The sequence below is a fragment of the Mustela erminea genome, chromosome 10 (genome assembly GCF_009829155.1).
Source record: "Mustela erminea isolate mMusErm1 chromosome 10, mMusErm1.Pri, whole genome shotgun sequence".
Classification (NCBI taxonomy): Eukaryota; Metazoa; Chordata; class Mammalia; order Carnivora; family Mustelidae; genus Mustela; species Mustela erminea.
This window is the reverse complement of record NC_045623.1, coordinates 14,327,922-14,351,855: the sequence shown is the minus strand read 5'-3', so window position 1 is coordinate 14,351,855 and position 23,934 is coordinate 14,327,922. Positions and strand designations below refer to the sequence as shown.

General features: G+C 51.5%; 2 protein-coding genes and 1 long non-coding RNA gene across 5 annotated transcripts in view; 1 reads left to right on the top strand and 2 right to left on the bottom strand.

Annotated features, from left to right (window-relative positions):
• The window catches only part of TMIGD3 (transmembrane and immunoglobulin domain containing 3), a 65,523-nt gene that overhangs the window by 5,694 nt on the left and 35,895 nt on the right, over window positions 1-23,934 (bottom strand). For 2 of the 3 annotated variants that reach the window (XM_032360763.1, XM_032360762.1), the window contains exon 2: window positions 484-638. In XM_032360763.1, the coding sequence (XP_032216654.1) occupies window positions 484-523 (40 nt within the window). In that variant the 5' untranslated portion in view covers window positions 524-638. Of the gene's footprint in view, window positions 1-94; window positions 186-483; window positions 639-23,934 lie in introns of those variants that run through there. The other variant, XM_032360760.1, reaches the window with a different exon arrangement.
• Window positions 6,068-9,409, bottom strand: ADORA3 (adenosine A3 receptor). Its single transcript, XM_032360758.1, has 2 exons — window positions 8,694-9,409; window positions 6,068-7,183 (listed from the first exon to the last, which is right to left on the bottom strand). Exons 1-2 carry the CDS (start codon window positions 9,041-9,043, stop codon window positions 6,577-6,579), a joined length of 957 nt encoding a protein of 318 aa, XP_032216649.1. The 5' UTR covers window positions 9,044-9,409; the 3' UTR covers window positions 6,068-6,576.
• Window positions 6,229-16,197, top strand: LOC116600632. Its single transcript, XR_004289735.1, has 2 exons — window positions 6,229-6,318; window positions 12,471-16,197. It is a non-coding gene; the product is annotated as an uncharacterized LOC116600632 (long non-coding RNA).

Here is a 23,934-nt window from a genome sequence, read left to right as displayed (position 1 = left end):
AGATGGGGTGATGCTCACTCTACAGGCCTGGGTGGGGACCCAAGAAGAGGCACAGCAGCTGTCAAGGTCACCAGGTCAGTACCCGGGGTCTCACCTCTAGGCTCGGGCACAGGCAGACAGCAGAAAGTCCCGGCCTTATCCATCTGCACAAACACTCTTTGGCGAAGGGGAAGGGACAGGGAAAGGGAACTTAACACTGAGAGAATACGGAGCCCACATTTTAGCTGAGGTTTTCAAATTTCTTGCAACCCTCCTTTTAAAAAAATTTTTCCCTCCCCTCATTACCCTCCTATCAGAGCTAAGAACAAGGAAGAATTTGAACAGGATCTCTCTTCTCCTCCTGTTATTTTCCTATCCCATTCCTGCCGGGGTTCGAGCTACTGAGCCAGCACTCCAGGTAGGAGAGGAGAAGGAAAGGCAAGGAAATGCAAGGTGTTTGGGAAGTTTGGAGGCTAGAGATGTTCCTTCCTTCCCCTGTCTTACCTGAAAAGACAGTCAAGATGAGCAGAATGAAGAACCCCATGACTGGAAGGAAGTGAACAGCCTTCAACTAGAATGATAAACCATTCCCAGGGGTCTCAGGAATCCTGGATCTGATTAAGGGAAATTGAGATCTTTGAGCTTCAAGTGGTTTTATCCTGTTTGAAGAGACCAGGCCAAAGGAAACAACCAGTCAATCCAAGCAGTGCTGCAATGTATAGCTATCCAAGTTGTGCACTGCACAAGCATACCTCATCAGAGGGAAGCCTTTTGTGGAAATAAACTTATTTATATAATAATATAGGCAACGGAAAAAATTGTCGGCCTGGCACTCCCAAAATAGCAGTGGAGATTCCCCTTCTGGATAAATGCACCCTGGTGCAACAAAGCCTTGTACCCATTTGGAAGAGCACAAGCACACTCATCAGCATTTACACACATGCAGGTGTGCAACTGTGCCTGTCCTGCCAATGGATCAGGTGAGAATGCTAACTTCCCTGACTCCCAGGTGAACACTGAAGCCTCCCTCGTGGAGTGTGGTTGGGGGTGAAGTGTGAAGCTGTTAGGAACAGATGCATCTGGTATCTGGAGCATGGAGCCATGTACACGTGGGTGTTTGGGTGTCGGCAGCCACAGCTGCTGCGTCCAGACCTCTTGAGAGCTTCCTGGGGCAGAGCTGGGACAAATCAAGGAGATCTGTCTCTGCAGCGAGAGAAGCTTCTCTTGGTTCCTGCTGGGGCTCAAAGCCTGACCACTGATTGTGAAAGTCTGAATTACAGAACCACCCCTCCAGTGAATTTAGGCTGAACACTACTTATCACCTCCCCACCCCAAAGATAGCCCTCCCCATCAAAGGCTGGGCATGGATGTGTGTCCAGGTTGTTCAGCAACGCATGTGGTCCAGCGGCAGGCCTGTTTTCCGTGCCTGTTTTACCTGCACCTCGTTGACTCCTCGTCAAACCTCTGTGAGTTCAACAAATAAACTGCAAGGTGGGGAAAAGGGGCGGGTGGAGGAGAAGGGAGGAAGAAGGAATCTGCCAATTACAAGGGGCTTAGGAAAAGAACGACATATTGCAGTATATGGAACATATTTGAATCCTGACCAAAGGTCTAGACAGTGGCTAGTTGATGATATTAAGAGATTATTGTTAAGTTCTTTTCAGATGTGATAATGACATCATCAAGAGCCAGTTTCTGAGGAGTGCCTGGTAGCTCAATCAGCTGAGTATCTGACTCTTGGTCCCAGCTCAGGTCGTGATCTCAGAGTTTTGAGGTCGAGCCCCGCATTGGACTCCACACTCAGTACAGAGTCTGCTTGAGATTCTTTCTCCCTCCCTCTCCCCACCCCCTACTCGCTCTCTCTCAAATAAATAAACAAGTAAAATCTTTTTTAGAAGGCTGGTGGAACTATGAGTTCCTTTAAAAAATAAATAAATAAAATAAATAAATAAAAAATAACCAACCTCGAAGATGGCTCCTGGCACTCATGCTATTATTCAGTCCCCTCCTAAACTGAATCAGGGCTGGCCTGTGTGATCAAGAAAATCAATAAAAACTGGGGTGTCTGGGTGGCTCAGTCAGTTAGGCACCTGGTTCTTAATTTTGGCTCGGGTCATGGTCTCAGGGTGCTGGGATTGAGCCCTGTGTCGGGCTCCATGTTCCGTGCAAAGTCTACATGTTCCTCTCCCTCCCCTCTCTTGCTTTCTTTCTCTCAAATAAATAAGTAAACAAAATCTTAAAAAAAAAAAAAAAAGAAAGAAAGAAAGAAAGAAAGAAAGAAAGAAAAGAAAAATCAGGGTTGCCTGAGTGGCTCAGTGGGTTAAGACTCTGCCTTCAGCTCAGGTCATGATCTCAGGGTCCTGGAATCGAGCCCCGCATTGGGCTCCCTGCTCAGCGGGGAGCCTGCTTCCCCCTTTCCCTCTGCCTACTTGTGATCTCTGTCAAATAAATAAATAAAATCTTTAAAAACATTTTTTAAAAAGAAAAATCAATAAAAAACATACAGCAACTGATCATTCATACAGACACTGTGGTTGTATTTTTAAAAATCACTTCTTATCTCTGAGAAAGCCACATCCAAACAGACGCTGGGAAAGGCTTGGAGATAGCACCATGAAACCGAAGAAAGTAGCAACCCAAGGAGAAATGGATTGGGCACCGGTATCAGTAAAGTGCCCAACTCATGAAAAGGTAACATTGTCAAGCAAATGAGAGGCCCAGAGTTACGGAGAACAAGTCATGTGCTAGCATTCTGAGTATTCCTTGGTGCTCTTTGTTCTATTGCTGCTTCATCAGGGTAGAATTAAGTTTCACTCCTTAGATGTATAACTTAAGATGATGAGTGGATAATAAGAATAAGCCAAGTGATCATTTAAAAAATACCTTTCATAAATAAAAGCTGAAATGTTTGCAGATGAAATGATTTGATGTCCAAAATGTCAAGATAATCAGGGTGCGGCAGGTGGGGAGGGACACAAGTGGATCAATGTGGGCTGTAAGTTGATCGCTACTGAAGCAGGATAATAGATATCTGAGGGGCCATTATTCTGGCCTCTTCACTTTTGTGTGCCTGAACTTTTCCATCATAAAAAGGGAAAAAAAACCAAACCAAACAACACTTAGGTATGACAAGGTTCAGTCCTAGGAACTTGCCTGGGTTCACATGGCTCGTACAACAGGCTGACCTGGTGCTAAGTCTTCCACAATAGTAACGACCCGGCAAAGTACAGAGACGTCAGACTTCACAAGGGGATGGGGCATATACCATGTAATCTGAGCAGTCGGGGCAATGCACAGCTGTCTTCCCATTTGCACCATACCCAGCATGGCCTCTAAGCACAGAATGTCTCTAGAAAATGTACATGTGGTTGTAAAAAACTGAATGTACCCATGGACAATGGCCAGACCATCTATAAAAATAGAGCTCTGTGCAGAATTTCTGGCCCAGGAAACCAGCATCTTATCTACAGTAACTGGCTGGGGCAGCCAGTCTGCCAGAAGTCAGATTTGTAGGAAATCAGACCACAATCTCCAGCAAAAGTCCAGAACACCGAATGGTAATCCCTGTGACAATCAACCCCAAGTAGCTAGTAATAATGGAGAGCTTGCCAAATTTTTGTCCTGCTTCCACCTTGGGACCAACCAGAGAAAGCCAGATATGCTCTCCTAACCCATCCCACAGGCTGCCCCCCTTCCACGAGCCCTCCCGAAGCTTCCCTAGCCACCAGCCTCCAGCCAGGCCCAGCGGAGCCTCCCTGCGACCCCCAGAAAGATGCCCCCACTCCGCTGCCTGCCTTCGAGTCCCTGCCAAAATGCAAGTGGCCGTCGCCCGCTTTCTTTCCATCGCAAGCTTGGCAGTAGCCTTTGCTCGTTCTGACTTGGTCTTCATTTACCCACAGTAGACTTGATAAAAAAAAAAAAAATTAAGTCTATAAACTCAACATCTGCTTTTGTTCCAGTGAATTCATACAGAGGACGAGGAAGCCAACTTCAGTTTTGTCTGGGTATAATCTTTTCCCCTTCTTCCTGGAGCTCCCAAATCCTGCAGCCACCCTCAGCGGCCCTGTGGAAGGGAGCTAGCCAGGAGATGGGCTCCGGGAGGCTGCAAGGACGCTAAACTCTGAGCCTGAAGTTCTGGAGTGGAGCTCGGCCACTTCTACCGGAGCTCCTCACCGGGGAGTCTTGGTTCATCTTTCCTGAGTCCACTCCAAAAGGCGTTCTTGCGTTAAGGCTTTCTTCTGGGCTGGTGGAACCTCTTAGCTCAGGATGTTCTCATTTGACCAAAACAAAATTAAAAAAAAATAAAATAAAATAAAATACAACTCCCTGCAAACCCCCCGTGGGTTTGCTAAGCAGTGGCCTTCAGAAAGAGAGAGAGAGAGACGGGGGAGGATGAGGACAAAAGGAGAAGAGAGGGGAAAACAGGGTTTTTTCTGAGACTCAGAGACTACGGCTCATCTTATGACACCGAATGACACAGGACAGACCGCTGTTTCATTTTGAGGGAAGTGGTCCCTTTTATGGTGGTTTCCCTAAAGAGCAGGTGCTAAGTATTGCTATAGCAACCAGCAGAGATTGCTTGTAAACTATGAAGTGCTTCTGTTTGGGACGAAAAAAAACGAAACAGCACTTCCCTCAAGGATCCAACTGGGCAAAGATGCCTTCTGGGCTGAAGCACACACCAGGGTCACCAGAAGCCTCACGGTAAACCCAGGGCATCATCCAAAAGGGGCATTTTAACTAAGCACAACCATGAATTCGGGGTTTGGGGGAGAAGCCTTAACGCAAACAACAGGATGCCATTAAGGAAAAAAATTGTGGTTTGGGGTCCGCGCTTGGATTTTTAGAGAAGAAAGATCCCCAAATGTTGAAGGGGAGACTGACGAGATGAAGGTGGCCTGCCATACCTCCAGGGACAATGGAGACCGGTCCTGGTCGCTCAACTTTAAGATACGATTGTGAGCAGTGCAGGGAAGTGGGCAGGTCGGCAAGCAACTCAGCTTAGTAGGAAAGTAGGACGTAAGTCTTCAAACTTCCCAGATAGTGTTCATTCTTCCTGGGGTGACAGGGCGGGGGGTGGGGGGAGCAGTGAGGAACTTCACTGAAATGAAATGTAATGTTAACTAGATAAATATGACTAATGGGCTATGGCCTAAGCTTGCCGTCAGGATAAACTTTCAGAAGTGGCTAAGAATTACTTTAAAAAAAATCTGAAGTACATTTACCCTCTTTGAAGTGGTTTAATTGAAATCCCCATCTTGTTGCTCTCATTAGGCTCAAACATTCATTGTTTGGGGAGAGTCCACAGTTGCAAATTTGGATGTAAATTATGTACACTATGAAGTGCTTCTGATGTCCCCTTGAATCTATGGAGCCACATTCGGTGCTGAAAGTATGTGACTGGGACTCTGTCCCTGCCTGGTGTCTGGATTAATGAGACATCCGTGACAGTACCTAGGGCAACCTCCCCCCCAAGATCCAGGAGTCCTTGAGCACACAAATCATTGTTGGATCCATGCATCTGGTAATTGTCCATTAGGTGAACTCGAGAGTTTGGCCTTTGGAGAAGTGACAAGTCCTTCCTCGTGCCTGAGAATAGGTGGTGAGGAGTTTGGGTTCTCCCGAAATGTAAGGCTGAGTTTAAATCTCGGCTTTACACATTACTTGTTAACTGTGTGACTATAGACAAGTTACTTAACCTCCCTGTGCCTCCATTTTCCTTCTGCAAAATGGATAGGACAATAATGGTGGCACCGACCTCAGAGATGGTCAGGATCAGAAGAGCTCATGTCTGGAAAGTGCTTAGCACATAGACAGCACTCCAGAAATAGTAGCTATCCTGTGTCTCTTTTCTGCCTCTTTTGATCCTTCTCTTAACAATAGACAAACGACTCATGAAGTTGGCAAATGCTCCTATGAGCCCAGGAAGAAGGAGCAGGGTGTTCTAGGGCAAGGGGTGAGAGGCCCAGAGTTCAAACAGGTGAACATGGCGTGGTTCCCAGTGGTAAGCAGCTTGAGTGCCAAGAGCAGCCAGCTGGGTCTGCGAACCCCAAATGACCTTGACCCTCAGCAAAGAGTTACAGGACAGTTAGCGGTCATCTTTTATTCACTCAAACACAATTACAGGTGAACTCAGCAGTTTCAGTGCCCCTTTGTGACATTCTGTCCCTGCCATCTCCCCAGCCTCTGCTGTTGTGGTTTCTCTGCCTGGTGCCATGAAGAGTGGAACTGAGTCACCACCACACCCATGTCCAGTGGGACCGGGAACTTTCATCACTAAGTCCACATGGCATCCTTCAGATTCCACGACTTCTCCTGTTTGGAGAGGAGGAACCACAGGTAGTAGTAACCATAGAACATTCTCCTCAAGTCAGGCATCCAGAACATTGAATTAGAGAAGAAAGACAGGAAAAACAATTGGATTATAGGAAGGGATGTTAGGGGAGGTACAATTGGAGGCAGTCAGTCAAAGGCTTCCCACCTCAGTAGAAGGAATTAAGGACATGAAAGGCTGTGGCTCAGGTGGATAGGTCCTCAAGTGTTTACTGACGCTGAATCCGAAGATCAATGGAGAGAAGAGTCATCTTTGCCGGATAACTACTCAGAAGTCTGATCAGTGCTTGGGTCCAAGGAATCCGAGGACTGGCAGATCATACAGGTTTTGAGGATCAAAAGATAGGTCTCCTTGAACTTCTTTATTTTATAAGCATAGACAATAGGGTTCATCATGGAGTTAGCATGGGAGAGCAGAATGCCCAAGTACAGAAAGATTTGCGGCACCTCACCATGAAAGTAGGTGATACAGTTGATAATGGACAAAGGCAGCCAGGACAAAGCAAATAGGAAGAGAACCAGAAACAAAGACTTGGCCGTCTTGAACTCCCGTCCGTAAAATGCACCTGTCTCTTTGGAGCTCGAAAAGTTCTGATTGAGTTTATTCCGGATGACATAGAATATGTCAAGGTAGATGGCACACATGACAATCAGGGGGATTAAAATCCAAGTGAAGAAGCTGAAGTAGACCATGTAGTCCATCCTCATGACAGAACGGAACTGGCAGGAAAGGAAGGTGACATTTCGGTCATACTCTGAGGTCAGTTTCATGTTCCAGCCAAACATGGGCGTCAGTCCCACCAGGAAAGACACCAGCCAACAAAGGCCCAGGGCCAACCATATTCTTCTTTGGGTGGTGACCCTCCTGTATCTGTTTGAATGGAAGAGAATGGGTGAGTTCTCAGCAGGAATTGCTTACAAAGGGAGCGGGGTGATCAGGGTGGAGAAAGCTGGTGTTCCAGCAAACTTCTCTGGGGGACTTTTTAAAGGAAATATGTCAAATGGCTTAGACATATGTTGCCACACTCACGGCACCCTTCCAGCCTGAGAATTCTTCAGTTCATGGAAGGTAAGAGTTTTCTAAGTCTCTTGGGATCACCTACCCAAGATGCTCTCAGAGCACGTTTCCAGCCATGTGCTGTCTTGTTTCTGTTGGGCTGCTGGGCTGCAGGCCATGAGTTCAACTCTTGCCTTTCCCGTGCTGCCCTCCACCTGTGCCTGCCCCTGCTTCTCTATTTGCTCCAGCACCCCACTTATTGCTCGATATATGGGGGTCTGTGGAGGTGTGGAGTTGAGGCTGAAGTGTTTCCAGGACCTCAAATGACTCCTCCAAAGAGAGGCACCATTCCTCCTCCTGCCAACCTTCCCGGCAACATCCCTCACAGACTACAAGAAGGAAGCTGATTTTGTTACGAACTGACAGTGTACTCAGACTTTATCTCACTCACATTTCACAACAAACCGAAGCTAGTTTTACGACAATCCCCATGTCCTTGCTGGCGACTGGCTGAGGATAACAGTAGTGACAGCTACCCTAGAGTGAGCACAGACTGAGCGCAGCCATTTTTCTAAAAGCCTTATACGTGTGAACTGTGGGATTTTATGAAGAAGGGGCAATTATTGTCCCTACTTTATAGGTGAAAAAAAGAAACAGGCAGGTGACCCTGACACGCTTAAAGCGGCAGAGGTAAAATGGAAATGAGGTTAAGTCTGAGTTTAGAGTATCCTAACTGCTGTGGAAAGACAAGGAACCAAATCCACAAAAGTCACTTGCCCCAGCTCAGACCTCAAGATCTGGGCTTTGAGCCCGGGCTTTTTAGTATCAAAAGCTTGTCTGTAGCTTCCTCTCCACATCTCTTCCCCAAGACGAGAGAGGCGGCTTATAAGCCAACTGCCGCTCAGGACACCTGGGGACTGAGATGTCTCCATTTGGCGGTCTGTTCTGTTCACATCATCCTAGGAACGGTTGCTACTACTTTCGGCAATGGAGAACTTTTCTTGGTCCCCTCCTCAACTTGGAAGAGGAAGCAAAGTTAAAATAACTTTAAAATAACCTACATCTGCAAAGAGCAGAACCATCTTTAAATCTCCTGTTCTTCTCTGTTTGCTCCTTATTTTAGCTAGTAAGTTTCTTTCATTTCTAAAACTCAAGAATATTTTACTAATTAAAGATGCATCAAGCTAGAGACGCTAAGAAAAAAAAAAAATAAAGATGCATCATGCTTTCCTCATCTTTAGCTGTTCTCCAGTCCCAGCTCACACACCAAATGGTGCAAAGAAGCTTAGTGCCCTCTTTCAAGCTCAGAGGCCAGACTGGATTTGCTTTCACTGAAGCAGCTCCATGTCCCAGCCCCCACCGCCCCACGCTGCCCCCCTCCTACCTGACTGTGAGCTTGACCCGCAGGTATCGATCCACAGCAATGGCTAGCAGGGACATGATGGAAGCGTGCGTGAAGATCAGCAGCAGGCAGGTCATGAAAAGGCAGTTATAAAAGTGGATGGTGATGCCCAGGCTGATGACAATGGCCAAAGGCATGACCAGCACCCCAACAGCGATGTCAGCCAGGGCCAGGGAGACAATGAAATAGAAGGTGGTGGTCTGCAGGCTGGGGTTCAGTTTGACCACCCAGATGACCAGCACGTTGCCAACGATGGCACAGAGCCCGATGAGAATCTCCACGGTTATGTAGGTGACGTTGGCCATCAACAGGGCAGTGCTGTTGACAGCCATCTTGCCCTCCCCAAGGCGACTCCCAAGCAACAGGCGTGTGGACGGGATCCGTGTGGCCCGGTGAGCCTAGCTGTCACCAGACATCTTGCTAGAGGTCCAGGGGCAGCTGCGACAGTCTGAACATCACGACTCACTCATTCCTTCTCTTCTCTGGTGGAACGCTTCCTGGGAGACCCCTGCTTTTCTTAGAGAGAGCCCATCCAGGGACAATTACTTTCTGCCCCTTTGTGGGCCACACATCCCTGGGCTATCGGAAGCGTGGAGGACAGTTTGATGTGAGTTGAATCTGAAAGTGCCGCTTCTCTTAGTTCCCCAGACAGACACGCTTGAGGCCTCTGCCTCCTGCCCCCAGAGGGCCACTAGAGCTCCATCAAGATAAGCAACACTCTTCAGGGCTGTTTCAGGAAGTGAGATGGGCCAAGAGGAAGCATAGACCAGGAACGCTCAGCAAGAAGATGGAAAGAGCAGACCAGGGGGTGTGAGCGGCGTGGAGAAGGCTCAGAATTCATTCACTCGGGGACCAGATGGGAGTGTAGCTCTGCAGGGCAGGGCAGTAGAAGCACAGGCTCGAAAATTCTGGCTTTCTGCTAGTATCGCAGAAAGATCCTGTGACAAGGAGGCAAACAGAAGCCACAGCAAGAAATAGATTTTGGTGGCAGTCTTAGCCAGAATTTATGGTTTCTTTGCCCATGCTACAGATTGAATGATTGTGTCCCACCCCCTCACACGCACACTCCAAATTTACAGGTTGAGATCTGAGCCTCAAAGTGACGGTATTAGGAGATGGGGTCTTTGGAAGATGCCTGGGTCATGAGGATGGAGCCCTCATGCATGAGATTAGTGTCTCAGAAGAGACACCTCACAGAGCTCCTTCACCCCTTCAGCCATTCATGAACCAAGGAGCTGGCTCTCACCAGACACCAGATCTACCAGTACCTTGATCGTGGGCTTTCCAGCCTCCAGAACTGAAAATTTCTATGGCTTGTAAGCCACCCAGTCTTTGGTATTCAGTTACAGTAGCCTGGACAGAATAAAACAGTGCAAAGCAGCAAGCCCTGGGAACTGGGCAGCATGGATTGACTCTTGGTCAGGCGCAGCTGGGACCCAGCTTTTGCATCAAAGATCCTTTGACAAAGGAACAAGCTAAGATCCCCTGCTTAGAAGGGCAGAAAATTCAGCACCTCCCGGAAGCATATCTGCTGACTCTGTGTTTCCCTTGGGGGGGGGGCACCCCCACCAACATCTCACATGCCCTCACCCCAGCAACCATCCGGTGACAAACCTTTTTGAGGAACTACAGGACAAAAGGATGACCGGTCAGGCAGAAAGGAGAGAAAGGGCCACAGGCTCACATTCCCACATGGCATACCCCGCCCCCCACCCGGATCCACCCCCCCCCCCAACCACCACCACACCACCTGCTGGAAAAGAGAAAGAAACCTGCTTTCCTGGAAGTCGCTCACCTGGGCTGCAACTTCTGGAAACCAGACACTTACAAGCAATTGGGACTTAAGGTCCACGAAGTTCATGGGTGTCTCAGTCCTGCCCAAAAGGGTGATTTAGAGGAAGGGGTAGGTGGACCTGAGCCAGCACTGTGGATTGAAGGGTTTATAATATTTGCCTTAAATACCAATCTATGTAGCAGCCAAATGAAAATTCAACACATCCTCTCCAGGGCCTTGGGGAGATGCCTCTGGCTGCGGCTTCTGCATCATCCTCTGCTTCCCCACCTCATCGCTGTTGGGGATGAATCAATCCTTGTTCATCCCTGAGTCCCTGAAGCCTGAATCCCTGGTTCATGCCTCCTAGACTCGCCGCTTCTCTCTGGGCGAACCTCCCCCCACCCCCAGCCCCAGACGTGAAAGCGCAGCACACGTTATCTCTGTCACTCTGGCATTCTCCAGCGTTCACTATGCCCGCACCCTGGGAGCTTGGGAAGTTTTGCCAGCCCTCAGCGTGACTTCTCATCAAAGTTTCTACTGCAACTGCTTTCTTTATCTCGGCTTCGGAGAAGGAAGTCACAGAGAGCCATTTCTAGGAGGATGCGTGCTACCAAAAGAAGTCGCCAGAAAGCAATCGCTGAATCTTGATAATGCGCTTAAGAAAAATTAAAAAAATGCACCCTCCCCTTCAGCCCCTTGCCACCGGGTAGTACCAAACAGCCCTATGTGAGAGAGAGACTGTCTGCTGTAGGGACGACTCGAGTCGTGTTGCCCGGTAGGGGTGAAAGGGCAGGGAAGGAGTGAATTTCTGGGGGGCTTGGCCGCTCCAGGTCAGCCTCATCGCTTTGCTCCACGTTTGAGAGCTGGTCAGAGGACGGACAGTTCCTGCACTTAGAGAGGGATGGAGGCCTCTGCGGGGTTATGGGCCAGAAACTGGGCGCAGGGTAAGACGGCAGAGGCCAGGAAAGAGACTAAGCCACGGATCCAGCCACAGGAAGGGGACCCAGGCATTGGGGAAGGATTGCACAGCTGGCGCTGGAAACCTGACTGGACTGGTGTGCTTGCAGATTCTGACCCCTTTCGCCCTCCTTTAGGAGGTAGGTGAGTTCTTTCGGAAACAGCCCATCTCAGCTGGGTTAGAGACACCAAGGAGAGGGCTTTGTGACCCAGCACCAGTGATAAGAACAGGGTGATTGGTGCAGGATAGCCTGCGAGAGAATCATCCAGGAGGGAAAGGAGAGGCAGGGACATGCTTAGGGCATCTGACCTAGCCACCTCTTCCCACCTGGGAATTCTCTGGAAATTTCCTCTCCATGAGCACGGCAGGCCTGAGCCCATCCCTGCTCAGGGAGGTGACTGGAGGGATAAGAAGACAGGTTTCCACGGTTACTTAGCATTTTGGCCTAAGATTGGCCCTGAGTCAACATTTCCTTCCAGATGGAGCTCCAGAAGGCAGCCTGGAAAAGAAGACAGAGAGGCCAGGGCAGATGGCCATCTTGCTTACCCCCACCCCCACCCCCAACCAAACGCAGACATGCCACAGCTGCTCTTGGGTAACTTCCCTTATCTTTCAGGGAGAGACCACCTCAGCCCCCAGAGCCACACCCAGATGCAAGTCCCCTCAGCCTCCGTGTAGCCCTCAGATCAAGTCCGACCTCCCTGGAATGGCAGAGTCTCATATCCCACCCTTCGCGATGGGGGGGGGGGTCTCCCAGCTTCTGCAGCTCCTGGTGCCTGGAGCCCCCTGCCCCCGAAACCGCAAGCACCACTGAGCTTTCACTTCCTTTCCCCTGTGCACCCAGCTCAGAAAGCCCTTCTCCTCACGTCCATCTAGAACACAAGCACTTTCCCTTCAAGATTATTCTCAGATGGGACCCTAAAGAGAACTTCCCAGACATCCCCTCCCCATGTTGTGTTTATAAGCCCCTCTCCCCTGTGATCTTGCAAGCTCCTGAAGCGTAGTGACCTCCATTTTTCATTTCTAGCCCCACCACAGAGCCTGGCAGATGGCAGGTGCTCAAGTATATTTTTGCTGAATGAATGAATATGGACACACCTCAGTGAACCAGAGGGCATCATCTTGGCACTGGTTACAGAAGACCATTAAATCAGCTGGAACCTGTTGAGTATGTTCCTTTATACCATCTAGAGTGCTGAACATTTTGCTTTCATGGTCTTATCCAACACTCCAATGAAATAGACACTATAATCACTGCGGAGGCAACTAAGGCTCAGAAAGGTGATGTAATTGGCCCCGGGTGACGCAGCCAGGAAGTGGCAGAGCCAGCGTTCAAACTCAGGCTCAGGGCTTCAGTAAATGAATGGGCAAGTGAACAACTGTGGGAAGCTTTCACAAGCGCAAGGCAACCCCAGACTTGTTGATGCCATATTATCCATCGGACGTCCTAAACTCACGCCTGGAAATGGAAGAGGGGACCGAGACTGTGGGAAGAGAGCACAGAGTCCTTGTAGGTCTGGCACCTGCTCTGAGTTCCGAAAAGAGGGAGGATACAACGGGCCACTTGGTGGGGCTCCAAGGGGAGCTCTGGGACAGAAAGAAAATCTTTCACTGGGCCGAAATAAAAAATATTATTATTTTTTTAAATAATAAAATAAATTACAAGGGAGACGTGGCTCAGGGAATTTCCCCACCTGAAAGAAGGGGGCGTCTGTGTGTGTGTCAGTTTCACTAAAAGAACCTGGACTCCGTGGAAGAGGCAAGGACCAGGGAAGATCCGTCAAGCTAAACCACAGGAAAAGCATCTGGAGTCCTGGGGGAAAGGCCTCGCCCATCCCAAACCATGGCCTGACACACCTAGACACAGCTCAGCCACCTAGACACAGCTCAGCCACAGGGAGGCAACCTTGCCCTTGAGGTTCTGCTTAATTTCGTGACAGGCTGGCCAGAGAGTCGTTGAGCTTCTCCTTTGCAGCTTCTCAGACAAGCCTGGAGAGCCCAGCAAGCACCCAGGAGCCCGGGGGAGGGGGGGGAGACCTGTAGAGACTGAGAACTGGCCCAGGCTGCTGCTGAGACAGGATGTCTGGCAGGTGGGAGGCAGTGGCTTCTGCTTGGGGCTGGCTCACATTGCCTCCACGGCTGTCGGCAGAGTTGCCCAAAACCAGTTTGCTCGCTTCCTCTTGGCCCCATCACCACTTCCCCAAAGGCTTATATTTTTACAGAGCTTCATGCTTGCTAGGCAGCAGTGGAGGCTTAGAAAGAGCGAGATGGCCAAGAAAGCGGCCTCTCCTGGTTCCCCTCCTTATCCTGCTCCCAGCCCAGCAGCAGGAGGCTGGGCTCTCCAGAAGCCATCCTCCAGGGGCTGATCTGGAGCCGCTGTCCCCAGGGGGCTTCATACTAGGGAAGTGATCCACATGGGTTTGACCAAGAAGGAACCAGGGATTCCTGAGGCCTTATAGCCTGATTTCAGGAGGCTCACTCAGAGCCAGTGCAAGGGGGAGGGAGAGTTCAAGGTTCCTGCGCTGGGAGCAACAGGAAATCCTGCTCAGCAAAGGGGAACTCCCTGATTAAACGCCCCACCCACCAGACCCCCACTGACACCGCACGTGTCAGAGGCCTCCAGGCCCTAACAGAGAGTCCAGAGAAGAGTTCAGTTAACTCTAAATTTTGTCCAGGTTGTGGGCACCCAGCAAGCAAGAGTCTCAATGGCTAGAGGCTTCCCGGCGCCAGCTTCAAGTGTCTGACAGGCTTACTGGGGAGCGCCGGCTGGGGCGCTATGTTCAGCAATGACCACCAGGTGGCAACACATTCCCACAGCCTCTCAGGATGAGAGCCAAGCTGAGAAGCAGCTCAGAGAAAAACCAGAAGAAGGGAGCACTTAGTGGCACCCCCTTCCAGCCCCGTTTAGCCAGAGACCTCAGATGGTTCAGAACATGAAGGAATTGAGAACCGAGGGCAAGGGAAACAACAACAGATTGCCCCCTGCCCAAGTTCAAGCCGATCCCGTGGTGAATTTCTGGGCAGTACTAAATTCACTCCTCTTGCCTCAAGAAGGTTGAGAAGCTGCTTCTACTTTGAGACTTGTGAGTATTCCAGTAAAGCCAGTATCTGCGTTTTTCTTTAGTGTGTGCGAAGCTACTCACACGCTCGCTCCACTTCACTCAATGAACAAAACCACCCTGTGGGGCCACGTTACTCATCTGGGCTCACAGCAGAAGACACTGAGCCCCAGAGGTGGGGGGGGGGGGTCTGCTCAAAGCCAGAGGCGATGCAGGGACGGGAGCCCGCCGCTGGCCTCCTCACCTCAGGGCAGGTCGGAGAAGACCAGAAGAGGGCCTTCCAGGTGAGGTGGTCCCACAGGGATGCTTAGCTGCCCCCTGTCCCTGGTTCCTCCCTTAGCACCTGCCAGTCTCTGCCCAGTCCTCTCCTTTCTGTGGCCAGTCTTGCTGGTCCCGCCTCCTGCCTTTCAGAGTCTGCAACTTCTCAAAGCACCTTGAATGTCTTCAACTTAACGTCAGGCTTCTAATCACCCGCACCCGTCAGGTGTCTCCTCAAATCCCAACGTGGGGCAGGTCTCGGGCGCCAACTGTAGATCCTGGCGTTGACCCACATTGCCTTTATCTATACCCCAGAAAGTGCAGGAACGAATGAACGGATAGGACAGGACAACCGCTGATCCTAAATGTCTACAGCGGGGCCATATCCTGCCCCCCAACCCATTTTTCTTTTAAACCTTGTACCTAACCTATACGATGACACTCCGTAATGAACTGGGAACAAAGCAAGAGATACATAACCTCCCTCTTCTGCTCCGTGGGCGGTCTTCCCTCCTACTCCACAAGGCCTTTCGTATCTATGATCGTGACAGTGTGAGAGAACACCAACACCTTGTAGGTAAGGACTGTTAGATCCATTCCACAGATGAGGAAACAGGCATGGTGACAAATGAGTGACTTGCTCTTGGCAACACCAGCAGTAAATGACAGAGCTGGGGCCCAGACCCAAGTCTACCCTTGGTTCCAAAGCCCTGGCTCTTCCCAGCGCAGTTCCACCTCAGTTATACCAAAACCCAGCTTGTCATTGGAGGCAGACATTCTTCGGTGCTCTACTGGGTAAGTCTTGTGTCACGGGTCAGGCGAGCTGGGGAGAAATGGGGTCAGTGCGTTATCTTGTCGACTGGCTGCTCCCCAGCTCAGCTGAGAAGATGGTGGTTTGGGGTCTGGGTGGGCAGCTGGCACACCTCTGCCTTCTCCGTGAGCTGCTCCTTCCTCCAGTCTGAGATTAGACAGCAGCATCTCCCTAAATGCCTTCCCAGGTAACCTGATCCTCTCTGCTTTTTATTAAGGGTAAATACAGAATGCTTTCATAGGAAGTATATCCCAGCATTTCATCACGACTGAGGAGAGCGATCTGTTGCCGTGCTCCTTAGAGAAAGTTTCCTGGCGTAAACTTCACCGAGGAGTTTAGGGCTGGCAGAGAGGTTGCTTTTCTTCCTAAACCAGCCTGTTTTGTGTCATCGCTTCGTGCGAGGCTTTGTGTAATTCAGCTTTGCCAAGGCAGCGAAGAGGCTCGGAGCCGGTGTTCTGTCTTTGTGACCACGCTTTTGGGAGACTTTCCCCTGCGTCTTTAGGCTACTTGCCATCCCTCTGCTCCCCGTGTGTGAGCGACTGTCGTGCCATATTCTCCGACTGGGAGGGACCTCCCTTCCTTTTTGGAAGTAGGCAGGGTATAATAAATACATACAATTAACGTTAGAAGGAGCCCTGACGTTTATTTCCAAGGTAGGTCTGTAAGGTGATTCTTTTTTTTTTTTTTAAAAAAGATTTTATTTATTTGACAGACAGAGATCACAAGTAGACAGAGAGGCAGGCAGAGAAAGAGGAGGAAGCAGGCTCCCTGAGGAGCAGAGAGCCCGATGCGGGGCTCGATCCCAGAACCCTGGGACCATGACCTGAGCTGAAGGCAGAGGCTTTAACCCACTGAGCCACCCAGGCGCCCCTGTAAGGTGATTCTTCCTGGTGTTGCACAAAGATTCTTGTCTTCAAGAACTTCCTGACTTCAGGGTGAAGTTCTCTTTCTCAACAAGTAGTCCACAATCTTATCTTTTTTAAAGATTTATTTATTTGAGAGAGAGAGCAAGAGAGAGAGCACGAGGGGGTAGGGAGAGGCAGAGTGAGAAGCAGACTCCCTGCTGAGCAGAGAGCCAGATGTGAGGCTAGATCCCAGGACCCAGGGATCATGACCTGAGCTGAAGGCAGACGCTTAACCGACTGAGCCACCCTGGTGCCCCCACAATGGTCTTTTAGATGATCACTCCAGGCAAAAGAAAAAAAAAAAATGAGGCGACAGAAAATGCCCCCTGGAGATAACTGAGCTCTTTGAGGAGAGCTTTTCGGTCAGCGGCTTGGAGCATCGCTATCCCGCATACTCTAGCGCATCATAAACACCCTAGGACTGGTGCCGTGTAGGGCGTGATATTATGATTTCCCTCAGGTAGACTTTATTTTGATTTATGTACACCCTGCCTACTCCACAAAGGATGGAAGTCACTAGCAGACTGAGTTAATATCTTCCTCCTCTGTACACCCACATCTGCTGACATGTTCCTCCCTTTGAGGACTTACAACACCGTTCATAGTTATTTATTTACTTGACTACTTCTCCCACGAGCTAGTAAAGTCCCAAAGCAAATTCCGTAAGAAATTATACCTGATTCATCTTTAGATCTCCCTCCCACTGCCCTTGTCCCCGGAGTACCAAGAGCCTAAAATAATACCAGGCACAAAGGGCACCCTCGGTAAATCCTCGCTGAACGCATGATGCGTTGACCTTGGGGTCTGGCTGCTCCTCCACCCCCAGGAGCGCCGACCACACTCTCAACATCCAGCAAGGAATCGGGAGGCAGCAAGGAGACCACTTGCTCAGAAAAAAATGGGGTTTTTTTTGCATCTAACGTCAACCTCGAACCAGTTCAGATGGAAAACAGCATGTGATCGGTTAGGGCCTCAGGAAAGGGGCCTTGGGAGAGACTGACTGATAGCTCCATCACATTTCGTAGTTTGGGACGGCCCATGGCATTCATCTCTGTAATATGTCTAAAGTGTGCCCTTTACACACACACTCAACACTCACTCACACACATACTGTCCATTGCCTTACTCCGCTCATTCCCACTACACAATCAGAACCAGTTTATGCACACCTACTGGTCACCGGTCTCTCTGCAGGACCTCAAACTGCCTCTGCCCCCTGGCTGGATCGGTCGGACACAGGACTCACAAAGTATGGCGACTGGGTCACCGTGCTCCATGGAGGGGGGCAGGGTGGGGGGGCCGGCGGTTGCAGGACCAGGAATTGGGGAGGGACGGCACATTGGAGGAAACTGGTGCCCAGAGTGGCTAGTTCAAGGTCAGACCTGGAGAAGCAGCCAGGTTTCTTCCCTTGCAGAAAAGGTTGGGCATCCATTCGGCTGGGAATTCATTAAAACATGCTTCCGGGTTCCTGCATTTCCTTGGGGCTGATTCTCCAAGTCCCCTGTTGGAGGGGCTCCCTCCCTGTTCTATTTTGCTGGCTCTTTGGTCCCCTGGTCTGCATCTCTCTGAACAGCCTGGGACCTCCCCCCACAGTTGGTCTTTCCTTCTTTCATTGCTGCTCCTGACCCCTGGCAGTCTGCCCGTGGATCCTCGCTCATGGGCCAACAGTGGGTTCAGCCACAGCCAGAGGCCTCTCCACGCAGCGGGAGGCCTGCTCCCGGGCGCTCTGACCCACGAGCTCCAAGGGAGAATTCACTATCAGGTCCTGCCAGGGGCTTCAAGGCAAACCCGTCTCTCTTATTTTAAATTGTTTCTACATGAAGATGTTGAACAAATTGTTTATTTTCCATGTCTTCATTGCCCCTCTGATCGATGACAAAGATACCTGAGAGGAGCCCAGGTGAAGTGACTACAGGCACAACAGGTGTTACTGGCTCACACCCCTGCACAGTGTGTGTGAGGGCCCTGGGGTAGGGAGGGGGCCAGGCTTCACCTCCAGGCTCCCTCCAGCTCCTGGCCCAGTGCTTCACTCAGGACAGGCCTCAGGCCCATAAAGATGTGCCCCAGGGGCCTGTTTTCTCCAGTGCTGCCTCTCAGTCTCTCACCCAAGGGGCTCTTTTCCGGTCCAATATCCCACAACGTGCTCCTGGCTTCAGCAATGGGACGTGTCCAAAGGAGACTTCGGGAGGCGGTAACACCTCTCTTCTTCCTGCTTGCCAGGAAGTGCTTTGTTGACCCCATTCTGAGTGGTTTGTCTACACTGGGAGCAGCACCTGCTTGCCCAGGAAAGCATCCACAGGCCTGCTCAGTGGGCTCATCCACAGAGCCACCCGTGACTCCGCTGGGGCTGGGGAAGGGCAGCCTGCCAGCTCACTAGCCCCTAAAAGCCTCCTCTCCTGCTGGGGAAGCTCTCAAAGCGAGGGTTTCCAGAGCTGGGTTATCCAGAGCAATAACCATAGTGTCTGTGTCTCATGTGCCATTCATTCTGGAAGCCCCGGCAGATCACAGGGCGCTCTCCACCTGCTATGAAGGGCAGCCCCTCCTACGCACGGTGAGAGGTGGCTGGACACACACCCGACTCCTGCAGAAACAGCTGCATGGCAAACATCCGGGGCCACGGGAGGCCCACGATTTCATTTGCTTTACATTTGTTTGTATTTGCTGTCGACCTTAAATGCTGAACATCATTTAATCTTTCATTAACGCAGCGATCTTTCCTGATTTCGAAGGAACAAAGAAACAGAATTTGTTCTTGGTCAAGGTTCAGCCTCTGGGGCCAGGCGGCAGCCACTCCCAGCCTTCGAGATAGCATCTCATTCCGTCCTTGTCCCTCCGCCATGAGTCCGCTGGCCCTCTCTGGCCCTTCCCAGAGGAAAGCTGGACCTCGCTTCAGGAACCATGACTTCGGCTGGGACAGCAGAACTCTAGGTCACTGCGAGAAAATCCAGCCTGCGCTCCTCCCCTCCCCCAGACCCCACCCTGCCCAGTGCCCATGACTAGGGCTTTTTGTGTTATCTTGCACTTGGCATGGTCTCCGTTTCCTGCCCATAATGCTGGCTGTTGTTTCTGAGCAAATGGAACAAATGACCCACGTGAACTCCGTGCCGTCTAGAAACTGGAAACATCTGTAGGGAGGCGAGGGTAGCCACCGGCCCGGGGTGGGGAGGCGGGGAGGCGGGGAGGCAGTGGGAGAGGCATTGTGGGGAAGGTGCGTGACCTTCAGGGAGGAGGGCAGTGCCACATCTGAGCAGGAAAGACAGGCGGCCGGGTCTTGGGGTCAGGCCCAAGGACGGCTGCCAGCCACACAGTTTCTCCTGATTTTCCTTGCGGGAGATCAGCTCCGCTGTGTTGCGACGAAATGGAGAGAGTGTGTGCGTGCCGTTTCACAGATATCATTTTACGTCTGGAATTCTGTCTGTAAGTGGATCGTAGAAAGCGATGGGCCCAACTCCCTGTTTCTTAAGGGACAGCAAAAGCCCTCAGACGGAATAGATAGAAGGAGTTAGAAGCCAAGTCTAGACTCGTGTCTGGCACAGAGGGGCACCTGGGTGGCTCAGTCCTTGGAGCATCTGACTCTTGGTTTGGGCTCAGGTCATGATCTCAGGGTCGTGGGTTCGAGCCCTGCGTCAGGCTGCGTACTCACTGGGGCGTCTGCTTGAGGTCCTCTCTCCTTCTGCCCCTTCTCTCTCATGCACGCGGATGCGTGTTCTCTCCCTCTCTCTCAAATAAGTAAATAAATGTTAAAATACATAAATAAATAAGTAAACTAGCACCTGGCACCACCACCTCTCGCTGTATGTGTGGAGTGTGGTAGGGTGCACACACACGCACCCGACCCTGTCACCTCCCCTCAAGTTGTTGAGGAAGGAAGGGGAAAACATAACAAGGGTCCATCGCCTACTGTGTGCAGGAAGCCAGGCTGGGGGTGTCCCGGGCAGGAGCGCAGCCATCGCCACGAGCCCTCTCGTGGGCTGCTGTGGACCTGGCGCCACGCTAAGGGCTCTGTCACACACTCTCCTTCTGTCCTGGCCGCGGCCATGCCACTGGGCCCATCGTTTCCATCACAACTGCTTGGCGCAGGTAAGGAAGCTGACATTGACATTTCGAAAGGGTAAGGAGGGAGGGGGTTGCTGCTCCTGTCTCAGCAGCCCATTCCCTCCCCCTGCAACCCTGGAGGGGGGGGGTATCACTCTCCATGGGTGACTGACAGAGGCTGAGCATCTAGAATTCTGAATTCGACAGAGAGATGCCCCCCGGGTCCATGTGTCCCCTAAAGAGGGAATCTCCAGAGTGAAGGCCTAGTTCTTGACCCAGACTCTAACCTGGAAAGGGCTTCCCGAGCATCACATGGAGACTGGCCCATGGGACGCAGCCTGGCTCTTCCCACCCGATTTCATGGGGGTTGCAGAATCAGGGGTCACCTCCTGGTAAGGACTGAGCCTGGGTTTCCCCCTGTGTGGGAGAGGAATCATCTGCTTCCCAAACCGTTCATGGCTGTCCTCAGCCCTGCTTCTTTGCTGGAAAAAGGAGTCACCGGCTGAGAGGTGTTTTCAGGTCCTGGCTTCAGGCCAGCCCAAGAGGTGGGGAGAGGACAGGAGCTGTGTCCCCAGTGGGAGCGGAGGTGCTGTCCGTCCCAGCAGATGGCAAAGGTGCTCGCTTGCACCCAAGGCAATGGGCCCCTTCTTGGGGCCGCTGCTGGGCTCCGTGGCTGCCCCTGAGCTGCCTGGCTGGGGGTCTGGGAACTGGAGGAAGCCAGGGGCAGAAACCCCAGAGCTCTGGGGCCCCTGTGAGAGGATGTGTCTCCCAGGCAGCCCCCAGAAGCCCCCGTGCCAGCAGCGAAGCTCTCCTCCTCTATGGCCGGGGGTGTTGGGGCTGGGACCATCAGTGTGATTGATCCATGACAAATTCTGAAGATGCTGGGGGTACAGCCAGCCAGATGCGCTCCCCCAGGACTCTGTAAGCCAAAGCCCACTGCAGGGGTGTTCCCCGCAGACGGCAAAGGAGTGCTGTTCTGGTCAGCACAGCACAGCACAGCCCAGGAAGCACCCCCCCCCCCATGGGATCAGCAGGGTGATGACCAGGCTCAGGGCATTTGTGCCCTTCTACGTGGCCTTGGAGAGCTTGGAACAGCAGGTTTCACATGACCCCTACTGGATGACCACTCTGGGAGCACCCCCTGCCCCCAGCACTTAGGCCTGAAGCCAAGAGTCCTGTGACAGTCCTGCCGACCCGCTGTGGCACCCCGCGCCCCCCCCCCCCAGCACTATGCACCCCTGCCCCAGGCCCTGTCCCTGCCCTGCACAGCCAGCCCTCACCTCCCAAGAACCCTGCACGCATCATTGTCACCAGTGTTCCAGTGGGCCCAGGCAGGAAACTGCTCTCAGGGTCTCTGAGAGAGGAGAGCAAGGGGGAAGGCCAAGAGGAAGTCACAAAGATCAGTTTAAAAATAACCCTCCTCCCGGTCAGCTGTGTGGAGGGGCTTGGGAAGGAGCCAGGTTCCGATGGTGGTGGCTCAGGGCAACCTCCAAAAGGCCTGAAAGCGAATTGGCAGAGGCCCATCCGGGAGCACACTCTGTGTCCTTATCAGCCTTAGCAAGCCCCCTGCCAAAACCGTGCGCTCGCGGAGACTTCCGGCCAGCCAGCATCTGTTTCCTCTCCTATAGTTAAACGACCAGGTTAGTGAACGTGGGAGAGAGTTTCTGCCCCAGGGAGAAAAACGCAGCCCCCTGCAGGACACACAGGGCAGTAGATGGGTCTGAGGCCCTGTGGCCTGTGCCGCGCCCTTCCTCGGCTTCTGCTGGGCCAGCCGCTGGGGAGGTCTGCCCAATGGCCTTCTGGGAGCAAGCAGGTGCAACGTCTGGGGTGAAGGGGACCCCCAGCAAAGCCAGAGAGCCCCGAAACAACGCCTACCTCACAGCCCTGGCCCTGAGCTTCCGTGCGTGCGACCCCTTCACGTGGCCCGTCTTGGGACACATCCAGGCCTCTTGGCTATTTTTAGGCACCATTTCCACCTCTCTTGTAAACACAGCTGCTTGTTTAGAGCAAGGGGCACAGCTTCTACCAGGAACATTCTCCTGGGTCTGCTGGCTGCTCAGTCCCAGGCTCTTGGGGTCTCATCTCGCTGCACACAAAAGCTCCCACGTGTACCCACACGCTCACGGCACTAGCCTCATGAAACATTTAGTGAGGGGAGGGGCAGCTCAGGAATCCTCTAGAAAATCTCTCCTCATGGCAGAAAGCACCAACACTGAGTAACCTAACCATCCACATCCCCTCTTAGGCTGCCGAGAGAGAGAGAGAGAGAGAGAGAGAGGGAAGCTTGGCTCTCCATTCTTCTTCCTTTCCTGAACACGGGGAACCCCCGCTGGCTGAGTGTTTTATATCCTGGAACTGGCCTTACGTTGAGCACTTCTGAACTTCAGCCCACAGCAACACAGGTTGGATCCAGACACCTAGATCCAAAACCCCAGCTCTAGCCTGAAGGCTGTGAGAGTCTGGGCAAGCTATTTGAATTGCTTAGAACCTATTTCCGTGTCTATGAAAGAAGACCAAACTAGGTTAATAGAAGCCATTTCAAAAGAGTCATCAAGGGGATTCAGTGAGATGATACAAACATCTGGCCTCTTGCCCAGCAGCAGCGTGGGTCATTAGCGGCCTGATGAACTTTCTGCCGCTGTGTCAATTACCCATCTATGTTTGGTTTGTGCTCCCCTCCGTGCTTCCTCTCCAAAAATTCCAGTCAGGGCTCCTCTTGGCATCTGCTCCATGTTTATTCCCCTCCAAACAATAGCAAGTATCGGATGAGCAGTTGCTGTGCAAGGCACACCTGTCCTTCCTGAGGCAGGTAACATTATCACACTTTTTTTTTTTTTAAAGATTTTTTTATTTATTAATTTATTTGAGAGAGAGAGAGAGAGAGATCACAAGTAGGCAGAGAGGCAGGCAGAGAGAGAGGGGGAAACAGGCTCCCTGCTGAGCAGAGAGCCCGATGCGGGGCTCGATCCCAGGACCCTGAGATCATGACCCGAGCCGAAGGCATTGGCTTAACCCACTGAGCCACCCAGGCACCCCACATTATCACACTTTATAGTCTGTGGTTAAGTGACTTGCCCAGGATGATACAAGCAGTGAACAGTAGATCCAGGATTCGGACATAGGCTGGCTGGCTCCAAAGCCACTGCTTTGAACCTCTTTGCTACACCCACAGTAGCTCTCAGTGGGCTTACTGGGGACTGTTCCTGAACCTCAGACAAGACTTGCATGATCCTTGCTTCCCTAGAATCTGGGTTTCCATCTGCCACACCGAATGAAAACTACCACCAACTCAGCATCTACCTAGTGGATGCCGGACATTTTGCATACATTACCTCTAAACGAAGATTTCTCAACCTCAGTTCTGTTGACATTTTGGACCAGACAATTCTTTGCTGTGGGGATGCTATGTGTGCACTATAGGAT